The 21,788-nt window shown below is 38.5% G+C and overlaps 2 protein-coding genes across 6 annotated transcripts in view; one reads left to right on the forward strand and one right to left on the reverse strand.

The window, feature by feature from the left end:
* Window positions 1-6,390, forward strand: part of ralgapa1 (Ral GTPase activating protein catalytic subunit alpha 1) — an 87,332-nt gene extending 80,942 nt beyond the window's left edge. For 4 of the 5 annotated variants that reach the window (XM_059353938.1, XM_059353934.1, XM_059353935.1 and 1 more), the window contains one exon: window positions 3,426-6,390. In XM_059353938.1, the coding sequence (XP_059209921.1) occupies window positions 3,426-3,571 (146 nt within the window). In that variant the 3' untranslated portion in view covers window positions 3,572-6,390. The remainder of the gene's footprint in view (window positions 1-3,425) is intronic. The other variant, XM_059353937.1, reaches the window with a different exon arrangement.
* Window positions 6,391-6,420: 30 nt separating this feature from the next.
* Window positions 6,421-9,610, reverse strand: LOC131988717 (insulinoma-associated protein 2). Its single transcript, XM_059353940.1, has one exon. The coding sequence runs from the start codon at window positions 9,593-9,595 to the stop codon at window positions 7,610-7,612; it is 1,986 nt and encodes a 661-aa protein (XP_059209923.1). The 5' UTR covers window positions 9,596-9,610; the 3' UTR covers window positions 6,421-7,609.
* Between the last annotated feature and the right edge of the window lie 12,178 nt (window positions 9,611-21,788).

Genomic DNA, 21,788 nt, shown 5'->3' on the forward strand with positions numbered 1-21,788 from the left:
GACTGTTTACCTGCAGTCAACCAAAGCCCTGCTCAGACCTGTCTGCTCAATACTGCTGGGACTTTAAAGGTATAGCTCGCATTATAGAAAATGTGTATTAGTAACGTTTCCATCAACTGGTTTAGAGCGAATAAACAAAGCTGCATAAACGTAGAAGATGGCAGTGTAATGTGTCGCTGCAGGCTAATCTGTCAGTAAACAGAAGAAGAGGAGATTGGGCGAGAAAGAGGAGAGAAAAACAATAAAAAAAAGGTTGCTCATCAGAAATCTTTGGCCACCCACAAGTGAAAATGGAGAGAAGTCTTCTGGAATTGGATTCAGTTGGGCAACTTATTATTGTTCTTTCATATCAGCTCAGAAACAGCTGATTAGTCATGTGAGTTACATTTTCGCTACTTCTGAACTTATTTGGAAAAAGCGTTTCCATCTCTCGTTTAGCACAGTAACTGTTTTTCAAAAAAGACAAAAACCACCTCAAGCAAATAAAAACTTCTATGCGCCATCTAAAGTTTTGTCGAATTTTGCCGTTTCTATCAAGCTCATCTGTGATAGCGCGTAAAGCATATTAGTGCGCTTATGGGTAAGAACATGGAAGCTCTTCGGTTGAGAAAAAGTATTGATGTACCCTCCGATCAAAAAATCCGAACTATCCCTTTAAGCAGAAACTTTTAATACAAAAATCTTGTCCCACTGCCTTCACATTTTGCATTCATATGTGTTTATAGAGATAGATTGTAGCTAACCCTGTCTGTCTGCAGCGCACAGACCTTTTTTTGAAATCTGGAAACATGATGAGATTCAGCTGGAGTGCCTTTCAGGAACCCCTACAGCTTATTGAACACTATGTGTGAAACAAATCTTTTCCATACCAAACTACACTGAGTGGCCTGATGAAAGTGACATGTCCTTTATATAACAACAGTGTGACATTTCTGCTCTGCTGTCTGTTCACTCACTCAGTAATTTTCCTGTTTGTTCTGTTAACCTGCGATGTCACACTGACCTGGTGAAACTTCTCTCTAACCTTTTGTATGCTCCTCTTTTCCTGATATGATGTAGCACCACACACACACACACACACACACACACACACACACACCTACCTATGTGTAACTTTAAACTAACATTACATTTTTATTTCTTCTTCCGTTTGTAATGTTGCATTTGGAATAGTGGTGGGGATGAGCACAATGAAGTATACACAAATTAAAATATTAACTGTATCATCATATAAGTATACTTGATCTATGTGTGGTTGTGTTTATGTATTTTCATTCTGTGAGTGTTTTTTCTTTTTATATGTGGTAACCTCTTATTCTTTTCTTTATTCATGTTTTCCTTATTTTTTCTTTTCTCTGACCATCCCTCCTTTACTCTTCTAAACTGCTCCTTCGTCCTCTCTCACTCCTGTGGATAAAATTTTCTTCCTTTGTCCTATATTTGATCTCTGTCTTATTATTTCCTGTATCCTCCTTGCTTCCATCTTTTCTCTTCTTTCTGTTACTGGACCTCCTCTCCCCTCCTCTTCCTGTCCTGTCTTGACCCTCCTCCTCCTCCTCCTCCTCCTCCTCCTCCTCCTCCTCCTCGGCTCTAGAGGAGCATAGTGTAATGTATATGATGGTCCCTAAGCCAGTAGACAGCTTTAACCTGCTCAGGGTGAAGGGGAAGGGTCTGACCCAGAAGGTCCTTCATGCTAGCTGTGAATGGTATGCTTTATAGATAGAAAATCACTTTAGGTCTTTTACCTTATGTTCTTTAACTTTAGACCCAGAGATTTTTCTTTGTCTAGTGTAGTTTTCTCGTCTAGCTTCCCAGTAGCTCATGTGGAAATTACTCCAAATTAAATATCACACTTAACTCTCTAAACCTTAAGCAGTTCCACAGCATTTTTTTTACCTTTTACTCTTTGCGTTTTTGATTTTCACTGCAATATTTAAGTCCTGCACCTCTATTGAAACAGCACAATTATGGCTAGAATAGAAAGAACTCAAACATGTCTTTTGTGCAGTATAACACAGTTATAATATATAATAAATTAAAATTAAAATAATAGCAATATTCTGCTAAATATTATTATATTTAATAAAAATAAAAACAAAAAACACTTTATACATGTTTTAACATTCTTGTTTATCATTTTCCAAGTGTTACCAATGTTAGAAAAGTGGGGGCTGTTTCACCTAATTTTTGTCACATGACTGCTGGTCTCATTCGTAGCTCCCCAGTTGCGATGAGGAGCGCAGATTTTAATGTTTTTACACCATCTGGTAAGTGTTAACCGTTTATTTTTTAGCAAAAGTTTTTTTTTTCAAAACTTTGTTTATTGTTTTCGTGAATAAACATAAAAAATACGGAACACATAGAACGTTAGCCACTCCCCAACAAAATAAGTAGATGAATGGCAAGAAGGTAACATAAATAAATACAATCAATGTCAATCAGAAAATTCAGTGCAGTAAACATATCCAATTCCACTGTATTGGTGACTACTTAGTTATCAATAAAGCCATTTTTAAATGAGAAATAAAGTGATAATAATAGAAATACAATAAAATAAAAAAATAGAATGAAAAAAAATAAACAAATTAAAAAGAAATGTACGTAATATATATTCGTATTTAGGAGAAACTGTCAGAGCAGGATAAATGCACCATTATACTCAGATCAATTAAATGGTGTCATTTTGACAGTTTCTTGTCAAAGTGAGCAGCTCTTGACTAACTTGTAGCTCATAAAAACAGTCAGACATGTGTGGCCTTAAAAACAATATGTGATGCAGAATAACATTATCACAAAACATTTCATCCTGATTATTTAACACTATTTAAAAAGTAATAGTCTCCCTCTGTTAGTCAGTGATCATCACCACTACAGGGTGCACAGTAACTTAAATCCACATGGAGCTTCTTTTCCACTAAATTGCTGAACAGACACCAAAGAGTCAAATTAGCTGATATTCAAAGTGCAGATAGAAATCCAAACTTGCTAAATATAAATATAAATGAAAACTATGCTTGACAGGTTTTTTAAGTGTAGATTTCAGTTGCACATAACGTCTCAGAGGCAATAAAAGTTCTTCAAACTGAAAATCAGGATGTAAGCGGGTCAGGTGGATTTAAAATAAACCCTGTATAGAACACAATTGGAGCTTGTTTTGTTTCTAGTCTGTCTATCTCTTGTCCTCTGTCTGTCTGTCTGTCTGTCTGTCTGTCTGTCTGTCTGTCTGTCTGTCTGTCTGTCTGTCTGTGTGGCTGTAGGACTTTTACAGTCCGGCTCAGTAGAACATCATGGGGGGGTGATGTAATTTTTTTATTGTCCCTTCTTCCTTTTCACTCTCTTATTTGCCTCCTCCCTCCTCTCTTTTATCCCTCCCTCCCCCATCAATCCATCCTCCATCTCCTCCTCCTCCTCCTCCTCCTCCTCAGGCTCCTGCCTCGAGATTCTTCGGGGAGAAAGTCCGGCACTTGGGGAGGCCGGGAGCGATTCGGCGTCCCCCATGTCTCCTCGGACTAGCAAAAGCCGCATGTCGATGAAGCTGCGGCGCTCCTCCGGATCGGCCAATAAGACTTAAGCTGTCTAGATTACACAGCCAAGTCCAAATTCTTGAGACACTTCGTCCATGAAAGATTGGGTCTCTAATTGTGCTTAAAAGTCCAAGAAATTAAACATAACACATATTAAAATCGTTAGAAAAACAGGTCAGTAGAATTTGACTTCATCGCACACTTGTATTCTTGAAAAAACACACTTGATAGTATTCTGCAGACTTTTTACACTGTAACTTTATTTTGAAATTGCCTACAGCTGCTGAATATATCCTCGGCTCAGTTGCACCAGTGTTGCTGCAGCATGCTGATGTTTGCCACAGTAGAAAGCGCTGCAGCCTGAGCAGTGCAGTATTAGTCTATAATAATCTGTGCCATGATATAGAAAAAATGCACAAACTCCAGTGTAACCGGAGCTGCAAAGAGCTTAAATGTGCCACATATTCGACATTGTTCTTTTTGGAGATCAAACTGCAGAACAAAGAGGTTTCGAGGGCGAATCTGTATATTTGTACTATAGCCAGTCTGTGTATGTGTGTGTACAGACAGAGTCACAAGTTTTGATATATAAAAAAGAATGAATTGAGAATGATTGCACCTGCAGTGTTGCATGGAGGAAGAAAGATAAAATATATTTTTGTTCTCGGCCTATAAAGATACAGACAGGGTCAGTTTCTATTCAGCCCTCATAAAAATGTAAATAGAAACTCTTTCATTTGCTAAGAATAAAGCTTATGTCACAGATGCGGCATGCCAAAAATAATCTTAGTTTAAATCCAGAAAAAAAATCCCCTCTTTGAATATATGGGACTGAGAGCTGAAGCAATGAGAGAACCAGTGTTACAATCAGTGTAATAATCAGTGTAATGATGGAGGGATTATTTGTCTTTCCTAAAGGAGAGAAAAAGCGCTTTCTAGGAAATTATCAAAGAGGAAGCACTTGTTAAATACATGTTTTGTGCTCATGCTGTAAAATGTGGACAAGCACTGAAGTTCATTGCATAAATGTTCATTTTTTTATTTTTTAAAGTTACTGTTTTTGACCCGAACAAGAATGTTGCTGTATTTTTAGTGTCACTTTGTCATCTGATGCAATGGAACCACAGCTTTTCTTTTTGTTCCTTTATATATATATATTCTGTATATCTATATATGTATGAGTATAAATATATATATATAGTAGATATATAATATCTGTAAGGATGTGTACAGTGTGAGGAGGCCTGTTGTGTAAATACTGTTAGTTACGTGAGAAAAGCTGCCAAAGCCAAACTTTTAATGGGTTGACACTACAACATTTTATGCTTCAATTTTTTTTTCTTCCTTGTCATAACCGGTTTGCACTTGATTCTCTGTGGATTTAAAGTTAATTTAACTTTAGCTCAAGTACTCTTCTGTACTGTTGATGTGTAACCTTGGTACCACATCTGAACAATAGGGGAGTTTCAGGTCGTCTGTTTCCACATTTTTCATTGTTTGACTTATTGCTGAATGAGTCTAGTTGTGGACTGTTGGTAATTAATTTCACCAATTTCGCGGTGATAAAAGGAGGAAAAACAAAGTGTATAAAGGAAAAGATGCTGTAGAACCAAGGCCAAAGAGGGGCGGAGAGGAACGAGATGTCAACTTAAAAAGACTTGGATATGAATTCTTTTCTTATAGCTATTATAGTAAGACTCATCCCCTGTTCCAGCTCTGGATGAGGGGATACGCGTGTAATCAAGAAAATATAACACTACCATTCATGTATTTAACCTCCTCATTTCTGCTAAGCTCTACAACTGACAAGGTTTCAAATTGGCTTACATGCACTTCATGTTTTTTCTTTATAAATGTCACAGCTGTGGTTCACCCTGAGCATTTATTTTACATGATTTGTCTTCATTATAAATGTTTTTTCTATGGTAAGAAAGAAATCTGATCTGTATTTTAAAATGTAGATCTGAGTCAAAGATTTTGCCTTTGGAGTGTTCACAACTGTATTTTCTGTTACTGTTTTATCTTTATTTTAGCCATAGATTCTCTGTAGAGAGGAAAGGGATTGTTTTTTTTTTGTTTTTTTTACCCCTCCATTGGGGTTGAAATCGTTGTAAAATTAGGTCAAATTGTGTTACTTTATGTGTGAAGTCCGCTGAGATTTGAGTTGTCCCTTTAAATTATTTGCTGTTACAGTTGTTATTATTATTATTATGGCTGAGGTTGAAGCACCATTGATTGGTTGTGGTCCAGTAGCCCTGTTGCACTCTGGGACGGATCTGTACATGCTCTATGTCGACTGCAGCTCATTAGCTTCCTGTAAACACAACCTTAACCTGTTCAGACTACATCCTTAATAAAAAAAAGATGGGGCATTTCAGATTTGTTTTACAGATTCTACTGCTCACTCTTTGGAATACTGATTAGCAGCAACCAAAACATATAGAAAACCTAAGTTACCAAAAGCCTTTCAGCATTCATAAAAATAATTCATATTTACTTCCCCCGAGGACTTTCTGGATATTTTTTCGACTTCTGTGCCTGTGTCGACGGATGCTCTGAACAATGAGGGCTGTGATGGATACGGGTCCAGCTGCTGTCCAGATGTTAGTTTGCAGACAAAGCTGATGTTTGTAACTACTGACTGTACATACTGCATGACACCAGTTCACTACTACCTGCATGTGTTGATCATGTAACAGCTGTATCCCAACACACACACACACATACGCACACACACATATACACTCCTCAAACTATGTTACTGTCAGACCTGTATGTAAACGTGTACTACTAATGTCTCTTTTGGACACAGAGAGCGTGAATGTGCGATGATGGAATTTGACAATAAATGATTCGTACCACTTGACTGCTGCATCCATTCATATGTGTGTGTATGTGTGTGTGTGTATAAACATGGCAGGACTCTTCATTGAACATCCTGTCTTAACATTTATTGACAATAATTTAGAATAAATTTCACATTCAAACATATCAAAATAGTACTGTATAGGCTTCATAGAACCACAATTACATTTGAGCATCATGAAGGCAAATATTTCAACAGTTATATATAATCAATAAAGACGAAAGACTTTTATTTTGTAACGAGCTGTACTAACATTAAATGTTCCATTTCTGTATGAAAATATTTTTTAGCTATAGAGAAGCTAACTGGCACATTTACTATATAAAAGGCATATTATGGTCTATCTGATTATTTTTTATTTTTCACTGTACATGAAATAGAGTTAGGACATTGATTCTGTCTCCAGTTCTTGGGGGGAGGGGGGTAAGAAAGGTCCCTTTCTAAATGGGATTACAGGTCAGTAGTAATGTAACACACTCAGCTCCTCCTGAGCTACAAGATAATCCGATTACTTTGCCACAGAAGTATGTTGACCATGAGTTTAAATGTCTGCTACATGTAGAGAGGCATGTGCCAATCTTTGCTTCTAGTGTAAAATTACCAACCTCTTTGTTATAATAAGTCATAATTAAAATGCCCTTTCTGTCCGTCCCGTTCTCTTAGTCTTAAAGTTGAATTGCTGAGATAAAATGTTAAATAATTTAGAGATTGTAGCCTGAAATATGAGGAGATGGCAGCCAGAACTTATAAGGAAAAATATTCTCTATATATATGAGAATAGAAATATAGAAACAATGTCTCACTTATGATTGTGTTACTGTAACAAAAAATGTTTTACTGTGGGTTATTTTAATTTACTTCCCATTTAAAATTCCTATCATAACACTATTTTAGCTCTTTCTGTAGGTTGTTCATTTAGTTTCAGTACCATGGACAGTTCTTTTACTGTCACAAAAAAAGTTTGTTAATACTTGCTTTTGACTTCGTGACCATTGATAGTTTCAGTACATCATTCTGTTATTCTGTATAATCCTCAGATGGACCTTTGTGAAAAAAGTCAAGATGCTTACTGACCTTTAAACAAAAGGCACAGTGACTGTAACACACAGTGAAAAACAAACCCAAATTCCCAATTTACAACAGAACCATCACTGAAATAAACTTCAAAGTTAATCAAAACAACAAACAGCCAGTTTGTTTGTTTGTTTGAGTGTCTGTGTTACGGTCTCACGGTCATCTGCAGCAGCATCACCTGCTGCCGGTGCTCGGTTGGGTGAGATTTGTTGATGTGCCTCGCGAGCCCCGGCGAGCTGAAGAAAGTGGACGGACAGTGCTTGCAGGTGAAGATCTGCTGCTGCTGCTGCTCGTTCTCCCCGGTGCCGCTCTCGTCTGCTCCCTGCGCGTGGAACACGTCCGGTCTGAGTCCTCCTCCACCTCCCAAAGTTCCCGCCAGTAGTTCGTCCCTCATGGCGTGCCACAGACGGTGCTTGTCCCTGATTTCAACCGACGGGAAGCGCGCGCCGCACAGGTGACACAGAAACACCTGGCTCTGGCCGCCGCCACTGGCCTCGCGCCCGTAAGATGATGGAGGCGGAGAAGCTCGCGTTGTCATCTCGTGGGCAGCCAGGTGTTTCTTCAGGTACGCCTGTCTGCGGAATTTCTTCCCACAGTACCGACACTCGTACACCTCCTCCTCCGGTAGGGACTGGACGAACGGTAACGGAGGGTGCGGGAGCGACGGGCGCTGCTGCTGCTCGTCCGGGTTTCCGTTCAGCAGAAGGAGGCTTGAGGGCGGACTGTCCGCCGCTCGCACCTGCTGCTGCAGGTCCAGACAGCTCTCCGTTACCGGGCTCCGGTAGTGGAGCGGGGAGTCATAGTGAGGAGGCGCGAGGCTGTCGCTGTCAGCGCTGTCCCGGGTCCGCGCGTGGAGCAGCAGCAGGGACGACTCGCGTCTGACTCGGGAGCTGTCCAGCGCCCCGTGGTGCTGATTAGAGTTCACGCGCAGCAGCTCGTTTTCCTTTCCCTCCATCTCCATCACCGGCTGCCTCTCGTGCTGAAGGAGCCCCCGCGCCTCTTTGAGCGGCTGGCTCTTGCCCGTCTGAGTGTCTCCCAGCTGGTTGTTCACTGGACGCGGTTTGTGCCAGCGGCGGTGGGACGCCAGGTTGGCGGGACAGCTGAAGACTTTGTCGCACTCGGGGCACCGGTACTCCACGCGCACTATGCGGGAGCACTTGTGCTGCGCGAGGGAGAAGGGGTCTGGGTACTCCTCCTTGCAGAGCTGGCAGATGAACTCTCCCAGCGGCTGGTTACCGGACGACTTCTCGCGCTCCCTCCGCAGCTCGGGACTCTCCTTTTTGATCCGCAGACCCAGAACCGGAGAGGTCGTGACCTCATCCTCGAAGTTCAGCTTTCGGTTCACTTTGGGTTTTTTCGGCGGGTTGCTGCTCGCGGGCTGTTTGTTGTGTTTGCTGCCGTTTAAACGCTGCTCGTGCTCCAGGAACGAGCGTTTCCTCGCGGAGTGATGCTGCTCCTGGTTCATCAGGTGTGTCAGCGGAGGGAACAGGTGCACGTGGCCCATGCTGGGCTCGTATTTGTCGCCGCCGTGTCCGTACGGTGTCGCGTGGCGGCTGCTGCTCGCAAGGAGCCTCTCGATAGAGGCGGACACCGAGGTCGGCGTGGAGCTCACGAGGTACGGCAGCGCCGGTAACTCCGCCACGGGGGGTGATGTCAGGCACTTGCCGGGGAACAACAGCTGCTTATCTCCTTCCTCGTGGTGCTCCAGGAGTCTCGTGCCGACCGGTTTAACCGGGCTGCAAGACTCTGTTAGCGTCAAGTCGCGTGGGGGCAAAGGAGGAGGAGGCGGAAAGAAGCAGGAGAAATCACTGTCGGGAGTCAAAACGTCCACTTCGCTCACCTGCTCCTCGGTCTCCGGTAACTGCGCGCGACGGTCCGCCTCCGCCTCCAGCGCGGACTCCACGTGCGGGCTCCAAGCCTCTCTGACACCGGCGGAGTCCTCACGGGACACCGGGAGCAGTCCGTCAAACGGGGACACATTCAACACCTCGCTGTCCTTCACAGCCTCCGGTTGTGTCCCCTCGGCGCTGCTGTCCCTGTCACCGTAAACTGTCACCGGGTTACTGCTGTTTCGTGGCCGGTATGACGCCGAACATCGCCGGTTCCTCTTCACCAAGAATCCTCGAGGCATGGTGATGGTGACGATGATGCCACCAGGCGGAAAGAAACAACAACTCCTGACTAGAGCCCACTTTCATGTAAAGCTTTGAAGTGCCGGCGAGAGAGCGAGAGAGAGAGAGAGAGAGAAAGAGAGAGAGAGAGAGAGAAAGAGAGAGCGAGAGAGAGAGAGAAAGAGAGAGCGAGAGAGAGAGAGAGAGAGAGAGAGAGAGAGAGGCGCGCGCAGGTGTGATGAGAGCACGAGAGAGAGAGAGCGAGGTGTGTGCGTTTGTTTTTATCCACCAGTCTCTCTTTCTCTCACACACAACAGTTTTTTAAACAGTGTTTGCGTATAAAACAGAGGCGGAAAAGTACTAAAACCACACTGCGAAATTACTGCACTACAAGTAAAAGTCCTGCATTGAAAGCTTACTTAAGAAAAAAAAAAAAGTATCAGCATCAAAATATACTTAAAGTATCAAAAAGTATCAAAAGTACTCACTATACAGAATGGCCCCACTCAGATTGTCATAAAGTCTAAAGTTGTTGTCTAAATGTGGTGGAGTAAGAAGTTTTAAGTTACATAAAATGGAAATACTCAAGTTAAGTACAGTATTTGAGTGAATGTACTTGTTACATTCCACCACTGCTTAACACACTTGAAAGATTTTTTTGTTTAAGACCAGTACCCTCAGAGTCATAGGCCTAATATGTCTGAACATGAATGTTAATATGCTTAAGTTTTCAATTGTTTTTTGTTTTGTTGTGGACTTATATATCCTGGAATATACAGTTGGTGGCTGAGTGGATACATAATACAAACTATGAACTATATTTCATGTATATTTTTATGTGACCATTGTCATTGTTTTCTCTGATTCATCTTCTGTCACATGCCTTTTTAATTTCTCTATTTTCTATAATGAAATAAGAGTGTTCTCATCTTACCTTAGGGGTAGCCTAAACAGCAAAATTTACATTATTGTTACATCAAAATATTGGATTATTATTTCTTACAGTAATTATAATTATTGAGTTGCTCTAATCATTGGAATTGCTCTTTTATTACTGTAATTTAGCAGTGGTTTTATCAGCTATTTTGCTTGATGTGGTGTGTAATAACATTCCTGTTGTTCCCACGTTATTGCGCTTCTGCTTCTTATTTCTAAGAGCTGGTCCCCCTGACATCTGTAAGACAACCTGATCAGATTTGTGTGTTGGAGTCACTGTGTAATTAGAAACAGCTCCCGTGGGGACTTAGATACAGATCATATCTTTATAAGCTACTGATGACCGTCTCTGTCCTGCTCAAGTGCCTCATTATCTGTGTCTTTGTTGGTTCTGGTGGTGGGAATACCTCGGGCACAGATTTCCCTCTGCGTGTGTGTGTTTGCGCGTGCTCTTGCGCGATCTCGATGGTGCGTATTTGTGTGTGTTGGGACTATTCACACCCGTCCTCCCACTAGAAGCTGCTCTGGCTGATAAGAGATCGGAGGGAGATTCATCTATCCACCCATCCAACCAACCAACCATCCCTCCATCCATCCTCTCCCCCCCGGGCTTGGCCGGCCCCTCTGCCCGGGCCAGGCGCTCTATAGCTCGGCCAGTGGGCTCAGGCCAGCCGGCGTCGCTCCCTGGAAATCAATCAAGGAGAATGAGCGTGAGAACGAGCTTGAGGGTCGGGCTGCTGGCTTTACGAGGGCCGTCTGGGGAATAGAAATGATAATGGGTGGAGAGTCCAACAATAAAAACTAATTAAGCATCAAGCTTCGTGGATCTTTAGTGTACTTGTTTTTCACTGTAATTGTCAGCTGCTAATGCCTCCCACAGAGAGGAAACCTTGACCCAGGTTCAGCCTTTATTGACCTGACTCACTGAAACAGCACACACACCAGTGAGGCCTCTGATTTTGTAGCCCCGGGCAACTTAATTTCACCACACATATTGTACGGACACCCATATGAAAAGAGAGAAAAATTAGTACATTTTAGGGATAACTAAAAAAAACAAAAAAAGGGGGAGGCTGAGTACAGTTGTAACACTCTTTTCGGCAGCTATAAGTCATTTTTTGTGTTAGAGCCTATTAGTAGGTTGATTCTCAAAATATTGTGACAGAAGAGGAATCAGAGATAAACAGCAAAAACAAGGGTCACATAAATTACATAAAATATATAGTTTTTAGCTATAACTTGGTTTTTTTTTTGTGTGTGTGTGTTAGAGCTCCCAAACTTTGACACAAAGTAGGCTCCTACCTGGGGGAAATCTTAACAGGGGCCATATGGCCCATTGGATGTATATTTCTTGTCTTTGTTGACATGCTTTTCTGCAAATCAACATACACTATTTAAAAGGGACGTATTAACATACATGTGGTTGTTCAGTGTATCAGCTCATAAATGAACATATTTTTGCATATAAAATAATTTACTTTAAATAGGTTTAAACAATATTAGACATTGACAGAATATGTGAATACAAGTGGATATTTTAATTGTCAGTTTGTCTGTAAAGTGTATTTAAAGAGGTTTATATAAGATATTTTTTAAGATACTGCCCCCTTGGAGGGGTCATTGACTTCTTGCATTATATATAATATTATAGTCTTGTCATTTTCTGTGAAAATATATCAACAGTATGATTAAATAGTGCACATATATGTGTTTCTTATATCAAAAGCTGACCACTCTAAAATCTGTATCAGTACCGGTCTCAATAATCCCATATTGGTCTGACTATGGTCAAAACAATGAGAAAGTATTTGTGATTTTTTTTCATCTCTTATCTAATTTTTCATATATTTTGACCTAAAAGTGAATATTGTTATTTACTTCACATGACTTATTTTATCATTAACTGACTTTAATGGGTCAGTGTCTCACATGACATATGAAATGATCAAATTACTGTGTAATGACAATTAAGACATAGAAGCAAATTAATACAAAAACAAAATAATAAAACCCCAATTTCTACAAAAAATATCAGGCTGGTGTAAGGAAGGACAGGAAAGAGGAGGCCGTTTTAAAAAGAGTTTAAAAACAGTCAATGTGCTGTAAAATATGGATCCACAGTCTGAGGAGGCTGTGTGTGTGTGTGTGTGTGTGTGTGTGTGTGTGTGTGTCTTTAGTTTGCATGGTATCGGTGAGCAGTGAGGTGGATAATCCTCCAGACTGCTGAAAATGACTCTATTGATCGGTGCTTCTCACTCACAAGCCTTTAAGTACTGCAGTATTATACAGCTGAGCTGTCTGTCTGTTTACATGGAGTTTACATCTCAACTAGGACTGATGGGAACTATGCATGTGTTTACATTGCATCTGTGTGTGTGTGTGTGTGTGTGTGTGTGTGTGTGTGTGTGTGTGTGTGTGTGTGTGTGTCTGTGTGTGTGTGTGTGTGTGTGTGTGTGTGTGTGTGTCAGGCCCATAAAACAATGCCCTCTTAATTTAGTGTCAGATTTCCATTGTTCTTAAGTGGGAAATAATGAAGCATAAATCATCCATTAACTCTGTCAGTTCATCCAGCCTGTGCTCCATGCTCAGACTTTATTATCATGATGAGAGTTAGACGATAAATCTTTGGAGTTTGCTCTCTGTTGTGTTTCAGTAAAGTCATCTGTCGCCATCTAGTGGTACAGATTCCCAACAACCACAATTGTAGCTTGAAACTGCTTTATTGGTTTGTCAAACCACACAGTGCTTTCAGGCAGACCCTGACCTATGACCCCGACATAACTGGAAGATTTGGTTAAGTTGATTGTAGAATTTGGACACAGTAGTTAAACAAAACAAATCCAACCAAGGTCTGTTTATTAGCTTCAACCATTGTTAGAGTTTTTTTTCGTTTGATATTGTGTTTGATGCATCGTTTAATATGCAAGATGAATTTGGCTTGGATATTTGAGATACTTGTTTGTTTTATGTTTTTATTTTTGTAAAACATTTTGCTTCTGACATACTGGGGAGGCCATAGTTGACTTGATGAGCACACCTGTGTGTGTATTTGGGAGAGGAGCCACAGGTGAACAGGTAGACGGGAAGCGGTACAGTTTTTTGACCGATCAGTGACAGCCTTTTTGGTTTTATATTGTGCTGGAAAAGCTTATCGTGATCATGTTTTTCCTTTGTTTATTGTGAAATAAATACAGCAAAACTAACTTGGACTTTTATTTTTTGTACCAAAGGGGCAAGCGTGTCTCAAAGCCACAATCCTGAAGGACCGTGATTATATTTACAAAATAAGTCACCACAACCATATATAACATTATTTGTCAGCAGATGGAGTTGGTGTTGCTTGAATGAGCGAGAATTAATAAGAAGGCCTAAATGTTTAAATAATCTAATCATAGCAGCTGACAACTGTTACTTTTACATTACAATTTAGTGAACGCCATCTACAAATGAAGACCTCGAGAGATGCCTGAAAGTTCTGGGGGAAAAAAGCTGGACTGACTAACAGCAACCCTCTGACTCCCTCTGCTGGCAGAGAAAACAAACTGTCTCCACTGACTAATTCTTTCTTTTAGACATGAAACAACCTGGTGTATTTCATTTATTTATTTACTGATTTTATAAGAAGGCTTCTTAAACCAACTAATAATATTTTCATTTCTGTAGCCAAAAAGCTTTAAATATCACATTCTAATCAAACAAATTGTATGTTATTTTAATCCGATATGAGTGTGTGCACGTGAGTGCGTGCGTGTGTGTGTGTGTGTGTGTGTGTGTTCTGAAATGCACATAACTGAGTATGCAGTATAGCAGTGTAAAATATGGGCTAAGTCAAATTATTGGAGGACACAGACATACAGGTGTCCCCAGTGTAAAACAGTTAAGAGCATCTGTATGGCACTAAATAACAGGAAACTGGACCTGTGACTCCATGCAGGATCATCACAACTTGCACAATGTCAGTCTTTCAGCAAAGTGTTGTAAGATAGAAGGAATGAAAAACAATCAGCTTTAGCAAAAGGGGAAGTCTGCACTGCTGACTGCATAAACCACCACAGCGTGTTAAAGCAGACTCAGCAAAATCCAGGAACATCAACAAATGAGTTAACAACATTACTGTCAGCAAAGTAGTCTGATCTGAGCCCAGCTGTATAGTTAGAACTCAACATTTTTTTGCACAAAGTAGAAAATAGCTATATTTGTTATTTAATAAACTATTAGGTGTTTGTTGTTGATCAGTGGAATGCAGATCATGTATGTCAAAGCAACTTAATAATTATTTTCAAATTAATTTTCTTTATCTGAGTATTATGTATTTTCTTACCACGTTTGGAAGACTTTTGTGAATCCGGACCAACTTTGTTTCAACCTTTATCCCAGCATCTTTAACTTTTATAATACTGTATGTTATAACATGATATAAAATGGTAAATGTAGTCTTACTGTATGTTTTTATGTCAGATTATAAGCAGCTGTGGGAGAAATATTCAGAGCTTTCACTATATATTCAGCAGTGGTGGAATGTAATCCAGTACATTTACTCAAGTACTGTATTCAAGTATAACTGTAAGGTATCTGCACTTTTCTTGTGTATTTTCATTGACGCACTTTATACTTTGTACTTTTAACTGCACTGCATTTGACATTTGATGACGTTATTTGGTAATTTATTCTTATTTTAAAAAGTTTATTCTAGAGTGTGAACTAAAATAAGGTAATGAACCACATTACTCCACAGATCTACCTTTATCTTTTACAATTATTTTTATATTAATTGTTTTACTCGTCTGTAAAGCTTGAAATGGCCTTGTTTCTCCCTTCATAAGAGATTTTCATTCATTATATATTCCAGCAGGATCACAAAGGTCAGGTTTTATTTTATCAGTTCCTTATGTAGCCTACCGGTAAGAGTGTTTTCTGTTTTTATGTCCCTGAACTCTGGAACTCACTGCTTCTTCATATTAGAATGGGAAACTCTCTTTGTGTTTTAAAAAGGAAAATAAGATCTGGCTTTATAATCTGACTTTAGTTTTTAATTTGGAGTAATGCTATTGCCTCTTTAGGTTTTATTACTGGATTTATTTTTTTCCACATTTTTTTCATTCCTGTTTTTTGTTGTTTGATTGACTTTTTGATTGGTTTAAATTATTTGTTTATTGTTAATTATTGAAATGTATCTATTTTTTTTGTTTGGAAATGTATTTTCAAACATATAAAAAAAGAAAAACATCATACAAACAAGTAATATTTACAGAAATGGAAAGCACAAAGCAAAAGAAAGGTTGATACCTTGATACTTTATTCCTTGGTTTACGTTTGAAACAAAGGAGTGAAAAATTAACTTTTAAAACTTGATAAAAAAGTAAAAACTTGTTAATTCCCACCCTTTCTTATAAGTTATTAATTGATTATTAACCATTTTTGTAGCAGTCTGTAGTGTCGCAAAGCAACTAGAAAAGTGCTATATAAGTGCAGGTCCATTTAGCTTCCTAAATTTGTATAAATATACTAGTTATAGTCTGTCAAATAAAAATATGAATGAATTACCGATTTACATATCCTTACCAAAACCACACTTCATTACTACCTTATTTCTATATAACTTGTATTATATTTTAGCTTCTGTTTTCGCTGTTTTTTATTATCATTATTATTATTTTATCTCTCTCTTTGATTTTTGAGGTGTTGTTGTGATTTAAATTTAAATGTAAATTTTAAATTTGTTTTATTTTTAACCTTTATTGTGACGTTTTAGATGTCTTGTGTAAAGCTGTTTGAATTGCCTTGATGCTGAAATGTGTTATATAAATAAACTTGCCTTGCCTTATTGTTGCACTTTTTAGTCTTGCAAAACTGTATTTATTATTATATATATATTTTTTTCCATTCCTTTTTTGTCTGCATTGTTTCAGTTTTGCTGCACTAGGTGCTTTATAAATAAAGTGAAGTTGGGCTTCATATTAGAAATAACAATTCTGTGGGAGTGAACTGAAACAACAGCAAACACCCCTTGACTGCAAAAACCCTTTCAGGAAATACAGCAGAAAGTCTGCAGGTAAGAAGTCAGTGCACAGGAAGCAGGAAGTGGAGTAAAAGAGAAGCAGGTAGAGGAACAGGTGTACATGGGGCTTTTTGTGTGTCTCTGTCATTCTTTTGATCTCGGCACAGTCACGAGTTCACAATGTGATTTGATGAGTCACTGTTCACTTTGACCCTTCACCTTACTGTATTCATGATTCATGATGAGTCATTGTGTGTTGTACATGTCAGCTCATGTCCAGAATGCCCAGAGATTCCCACAGCACGTGCAGGTGACACACAGTCACACATTTATGTAATAATTACTCTGAGCATAGTAATAGTTGAGCATATTCTGAAGAAGTAATAGTGAAGTGATAAATATTCAGCGAGCAGACTTAATTTAAAAATGTATCTATCCCCTATCATAAATCATACATCTAGAAAACATATTTGTTCTTTTAATAACCCTTTATTCTTATTATTACACATTCTACATATTATTATTATTATTATCACATACATTTGTTGAATCACATGGTAACTTTAGGTTTGATTTTTTCTTTCTCTTTCCAACTGATAAAAACTCTTTTTGTTTTTGTTTCACATAGTAAGAAAAAAAACTATATCTGCCTCTACTACACTGTGAGCTGGATGGAGTGACATGACTGCAGAGCTTAGTTGTTTCTGCTTTAAAGAAACACCGCCTGTGTATAACAGCCCATTATGTTAATGTTATTTTACCGCTGGCACTCCTTTGTCATGTTTTCACTTGTCTGATCAGTGTTTTCATTAATTTTACGGTTACTACGGAGAGAAACACTGAGGTGGGATTTGGATGATTTTCATTCAACTCTGTTCCTTCTGTGTACCCTATTCCAGTAAAGTGACAAAAAAACATCTTAATCTCATGATTTTGGGCCATTTTGCTTGCATGACATGAAAACAAGCAGAAAAATAAACTTTTAGGCATTTATTTTATCACACTTTGTCTATTTGTGCCTATATTAAATGCACAGCATAATGCCATATTGCCTATTCCTGTCTTATGTTAGCACAGTTCCTTCCTCACTTAAACAGCATCATATTTGTACATATTGTTTCTACTGTTTATATTTTTGTATGTTGACTTTGTTTTATTGTTCTTATTTTCTATTTATGCTGCTGTTTTTGACTCTCAGTACTTGCCTTAATTTCTATTTCTATTTTTAGTGCTCTGTTTGTTCTTATGCACCAATAAAAGCAAATTCCTTGTATGTGGAAAAACTACTTGGCATAAAAAATATTCTGAATAAACATAACATTTTCAAAAACATGTCATAAAAAAATTGTCTTAATATAAGTCATCAACTGGGGAAGTTTCGAAGAGATATTTAATAATTTGACCATATTCACCTGTAGTTTCTCCCCTAAAAATGTACGGAATTGTTAAACAGTCATTTAAAAAAAAAAAACAGGTCTTATGGGAAACAGACTGTAGCAAGTTACACAGTGGCAAAGCATTAAACTAAATCCTTCTTCTCCAAAAACCACAATGACAAAACATTCATAAAGATGACTCAGGTCACATTTTTAAAAGCCCAGAAAAAGCCAGCTGGTATGCACCGCAGAAAAACACTGATTACACACACAAAAATCCAGGATCATTTTTTACTCTTGCACGTGCAGTTCCTCCCTCCCTGTTTCTACTGCTGCTAGTACAATAATTAGTTGTTCCACATATTAGAAGTGTGTTTCTGTACTGTCTTGTTTCGGATTTTCGTGTCAGTTACCGTAATGATATTGAGTTGTGCCGGTTTCATCTGACTGGTTTCCTGTAAAAACTACTCAGTCCTACTCATTCCATTCAGATAACACACATATCTGCATTTACTCAGAAATATTTGCCTGGTGTTTCCTGTCAATGTCCAACATGAATAATCCACTTTTAAACATCTTTGCAATATCAGCTTGATTGAACTTTATCAAATTATATTTTGTCTATAAATCTATGCACTAACTTAACGATCAAATTATAATACTTGCATGCAAAAAGGTCATAACAAGGAACTGGATGACTTGTGGTCACTTACAGCCGGGACAGTGGCTGGACATTGTGGAGGAAATCCACTCAATGGAAAACCTAGCCCGTAATTTAAGGACAAGTATAGCAATCTTTGAGCAACACTGGTGAAAATGGACTTCATATAAAGGAGTTGACAGGTCATAAAGTGGACCTTGATCAACAATTGAAAGGATCTATGGTGCAATGAGAAAGTAGCGCCCCCTTATGTTCTGTTTGTTTTGTACTAAGGTTTGGAAGTTTTCTAATACACTTGAAATACTAAATTCTCTGTCCTGATACACAAAGCTTTGTGCAAATGTGTGTGGCTGCTTTGTTTTCCCTTGGTCTCCATCCTGCTGTGCGCATTCCTTTCCTCCATTCATCTGCCTTATTATGGTTCAAACAGAGGTCTTGTTTTCACTCTGCCTTCAAAGTTAACTGTGATCAGCAGGCTACATGCATAAAATGTATTTAGAATGAGCTGTGGGTGTGAATGTGGCCTGTGTGGTTTGTTGTCCTTTCTACAATCTTTCCATTCTTGCTTCATAAACTGATATTCAGATGCAAGCTATTCTCAGTTCGTGTTAAATACCTACATCTAGTTCATGATAATAAACTATTTGCATGATATGTTGCCCAACATTTCATGTTGGGCAACTTGACAGTAAAAATGTGCTGAGAGAAAAAGCCTGAGCTTCCCTGTATAACTGGTCACACAGACGGAACAATGGGAGGTAAAACAAGCCTGGAGTTTCCCTCAGGCCCCCAGAACATCACGTTCAACTGCATGTTTGTTTTTAAAGGGATAGGTCGCGGCCTCTCGCAAAGTCTCGCGGCCTTATCGAGAACTTGGAGTCCTTCCATTTTTTATATGCAGAGGAACTGAATGAGTGATTTGATACGGGGTTATTAAAGGCACTGCAGCAGAATCAGTGGGAGTTTCATGCTCTTCTCATTCACTGTGTTAAGAAATAGCTGTTGAGCAGTTAGTTTAAGGCGAAACACTACATAGATTTTTCATGCACTGGTCAATTTATAGGTTTTGGGGCGATTTTTCTCCCATTACATGACTTCTTTCAGAATACTGGAAAGAAAACATCCAAAACAAACATTTTTGTGTCTTTTTTATTATATTTGATCCATTTGCGATTGTAGATTTCTCCTAAATTCACTTAAAGTTAGCGGTCTGTTGCAGCGTGTAGCACAGTAAATGTAATCACCCCCTCTACAGCACAATATTATGCATTTTAGATGTTCTATCTTGTTGTTGCTATGAATAGGATTCAATATTTTGTCTTTATATCATCATTTCCATTAAGAATGCATGAAATCTTTAAAGGTCGATTTCTCGAAATGAGGTTTTTCTCCTTTTCTGAGCCATAAATCTCAACTTCAACTCCACTTACAGACACCAAACTCACCAGTTTTGCTCCTAACTATATTCTGAAGGTCTTTACATTTTGGGTTTGTCTATATATCATTCATACCCTGATTTATAGAATATTTTGTTCCTAAAAACATGGAGGGAAATAGATTTTTAATGGCTTTTGACAGTATTTTCTGATTTATGAAATGAAAAAAGGAGATATCCCAATTCCCTTCTGGAAAAAAAAACTTTGAATCTAATATATCAACAAAATAAAATAATAACTTTGACATGTGCTTTATGCAATGTTCAGATTTACTGCATGTCCTGCAAATGTGTGCATATTGAGTCCACACCTCATATGGATGTCTAAACATACAATTACAGAAAACTTGTAATGCAACAAAATATTGCCTTAATGTAAATAACAAACTGGGTAAGTTCCATGTTGATATCTATAAGTTAAAAGATTTACCCTATTCACCTGCAGTGTATCCTTTAAATGATTTTTCCACAATATAATTAGTTTATGCATGGAGGTACGACTTATCTCTGACATAAAGAATAAAAGCTGTCAATGATAAACTTGACTTTATGGTCAAGAAGTGCATTTGTTAAAGGGAAACTCCACTGCAGGACTGCTGGTTATCTGCTGTGATCTTCAGACCATTTCATGGTATGATAAAGAAACTGAAATCACACAGCAATCACAGTTGAAGTTTTGGAGGAAACTCCCGCAGCCCCCCGCCTGCACATCTCCCCACTGACTCAAACGCTGAGGGTCTGCAGAGCAACATGTCCTTTCGCTCCGGTGATTAAGCAGCGACATGCTCACCAAGGTGCAGTTTTAGGACTTTCCATTCAGCCATCCTTCGTGAACAGAAAGTCTGAAATGCGACAACAATTGTGCAACTGTATAACACGTAGTCTGTGCTTCAAGGTGTTCTAATTAGCTTTAGTTTACTTGTCCTTCTTAAAGAAAAACATAATAATGTAGAAATAAATAGAAAAAATGCACACAAAAATGTAAATTCTATATATGTATTTTATCATTTATTTAGGAATTTCTGTCTTTCTTTTCATTTTTTCCTACATTTTATTCATTTATTAAGTTATTTCCATATCTATTTTTACATTTCAACATGTATTTATTTATTTCTACATTTACTCCTAGATGTATTTATTTATATTTTTCATCTCTCATAAGGAAGCTGGTTAATAGTTAAAAAATCAATTAATAACTTATGGAGAAGGGTGAAAATTAATAAGTTTGTACTTCTTCTGCCTTCTTTTCAATAGCATCAAGTGGTTGACCTTTTTTTGCTTTATGCTTTTCATATCTGTAAATATTACTACATGATCATTCATTTTCCAACAAAACTAGAGCCCAACTCATATAATGGTCTGCCAAAAATATATAATACAGAAAAAGATGCTTTGGTAATTTAGAAATGGTGTAATCAAACAGTTTGTCCTGCAGAGCATGAACATGACGCTGGCAAACATCAACAATGGACAAGAGCTTAAATTCAATGGAGCAAAAATACAGCTTGACACCATTATGACCATGCAAAGGTACTCAAAAGGCTGTTTTGTTAAACAAATAACTTTCTCAAAGCATATTAAACATAATACATTGTCAACACCATCACCATCTTTGGAGAAGTAGTGCCACACTCTACTGCCTTTTTGCTGTCACTTTTTGCCATTTTAGGTGATAAAGGAAATAACATTTTTATTCCAGAGCTCTGCTGGACCAACCATGTGATGATGAGACCATTTCTAAATCACCACAAGCTTTGTTTACCGCATTATATGTTCTGTAAAAAATGTTTTTTATATCAAGGCATAT

This window comes from Centropristis striata, chromosome 16 (assembly GCF_030273125.1).
Source record: "Centropristis striata isolate RG_2023a ecotype Rhode Island chromosome 16, C.striata_1.0, whole genome shotgun sequence".
Lineage (NCBI taxonomy): Eukaryota > Metazoa > Chordata > Actinopteri > Perciformes > Serranidae > Centropristis > Centropristis striata.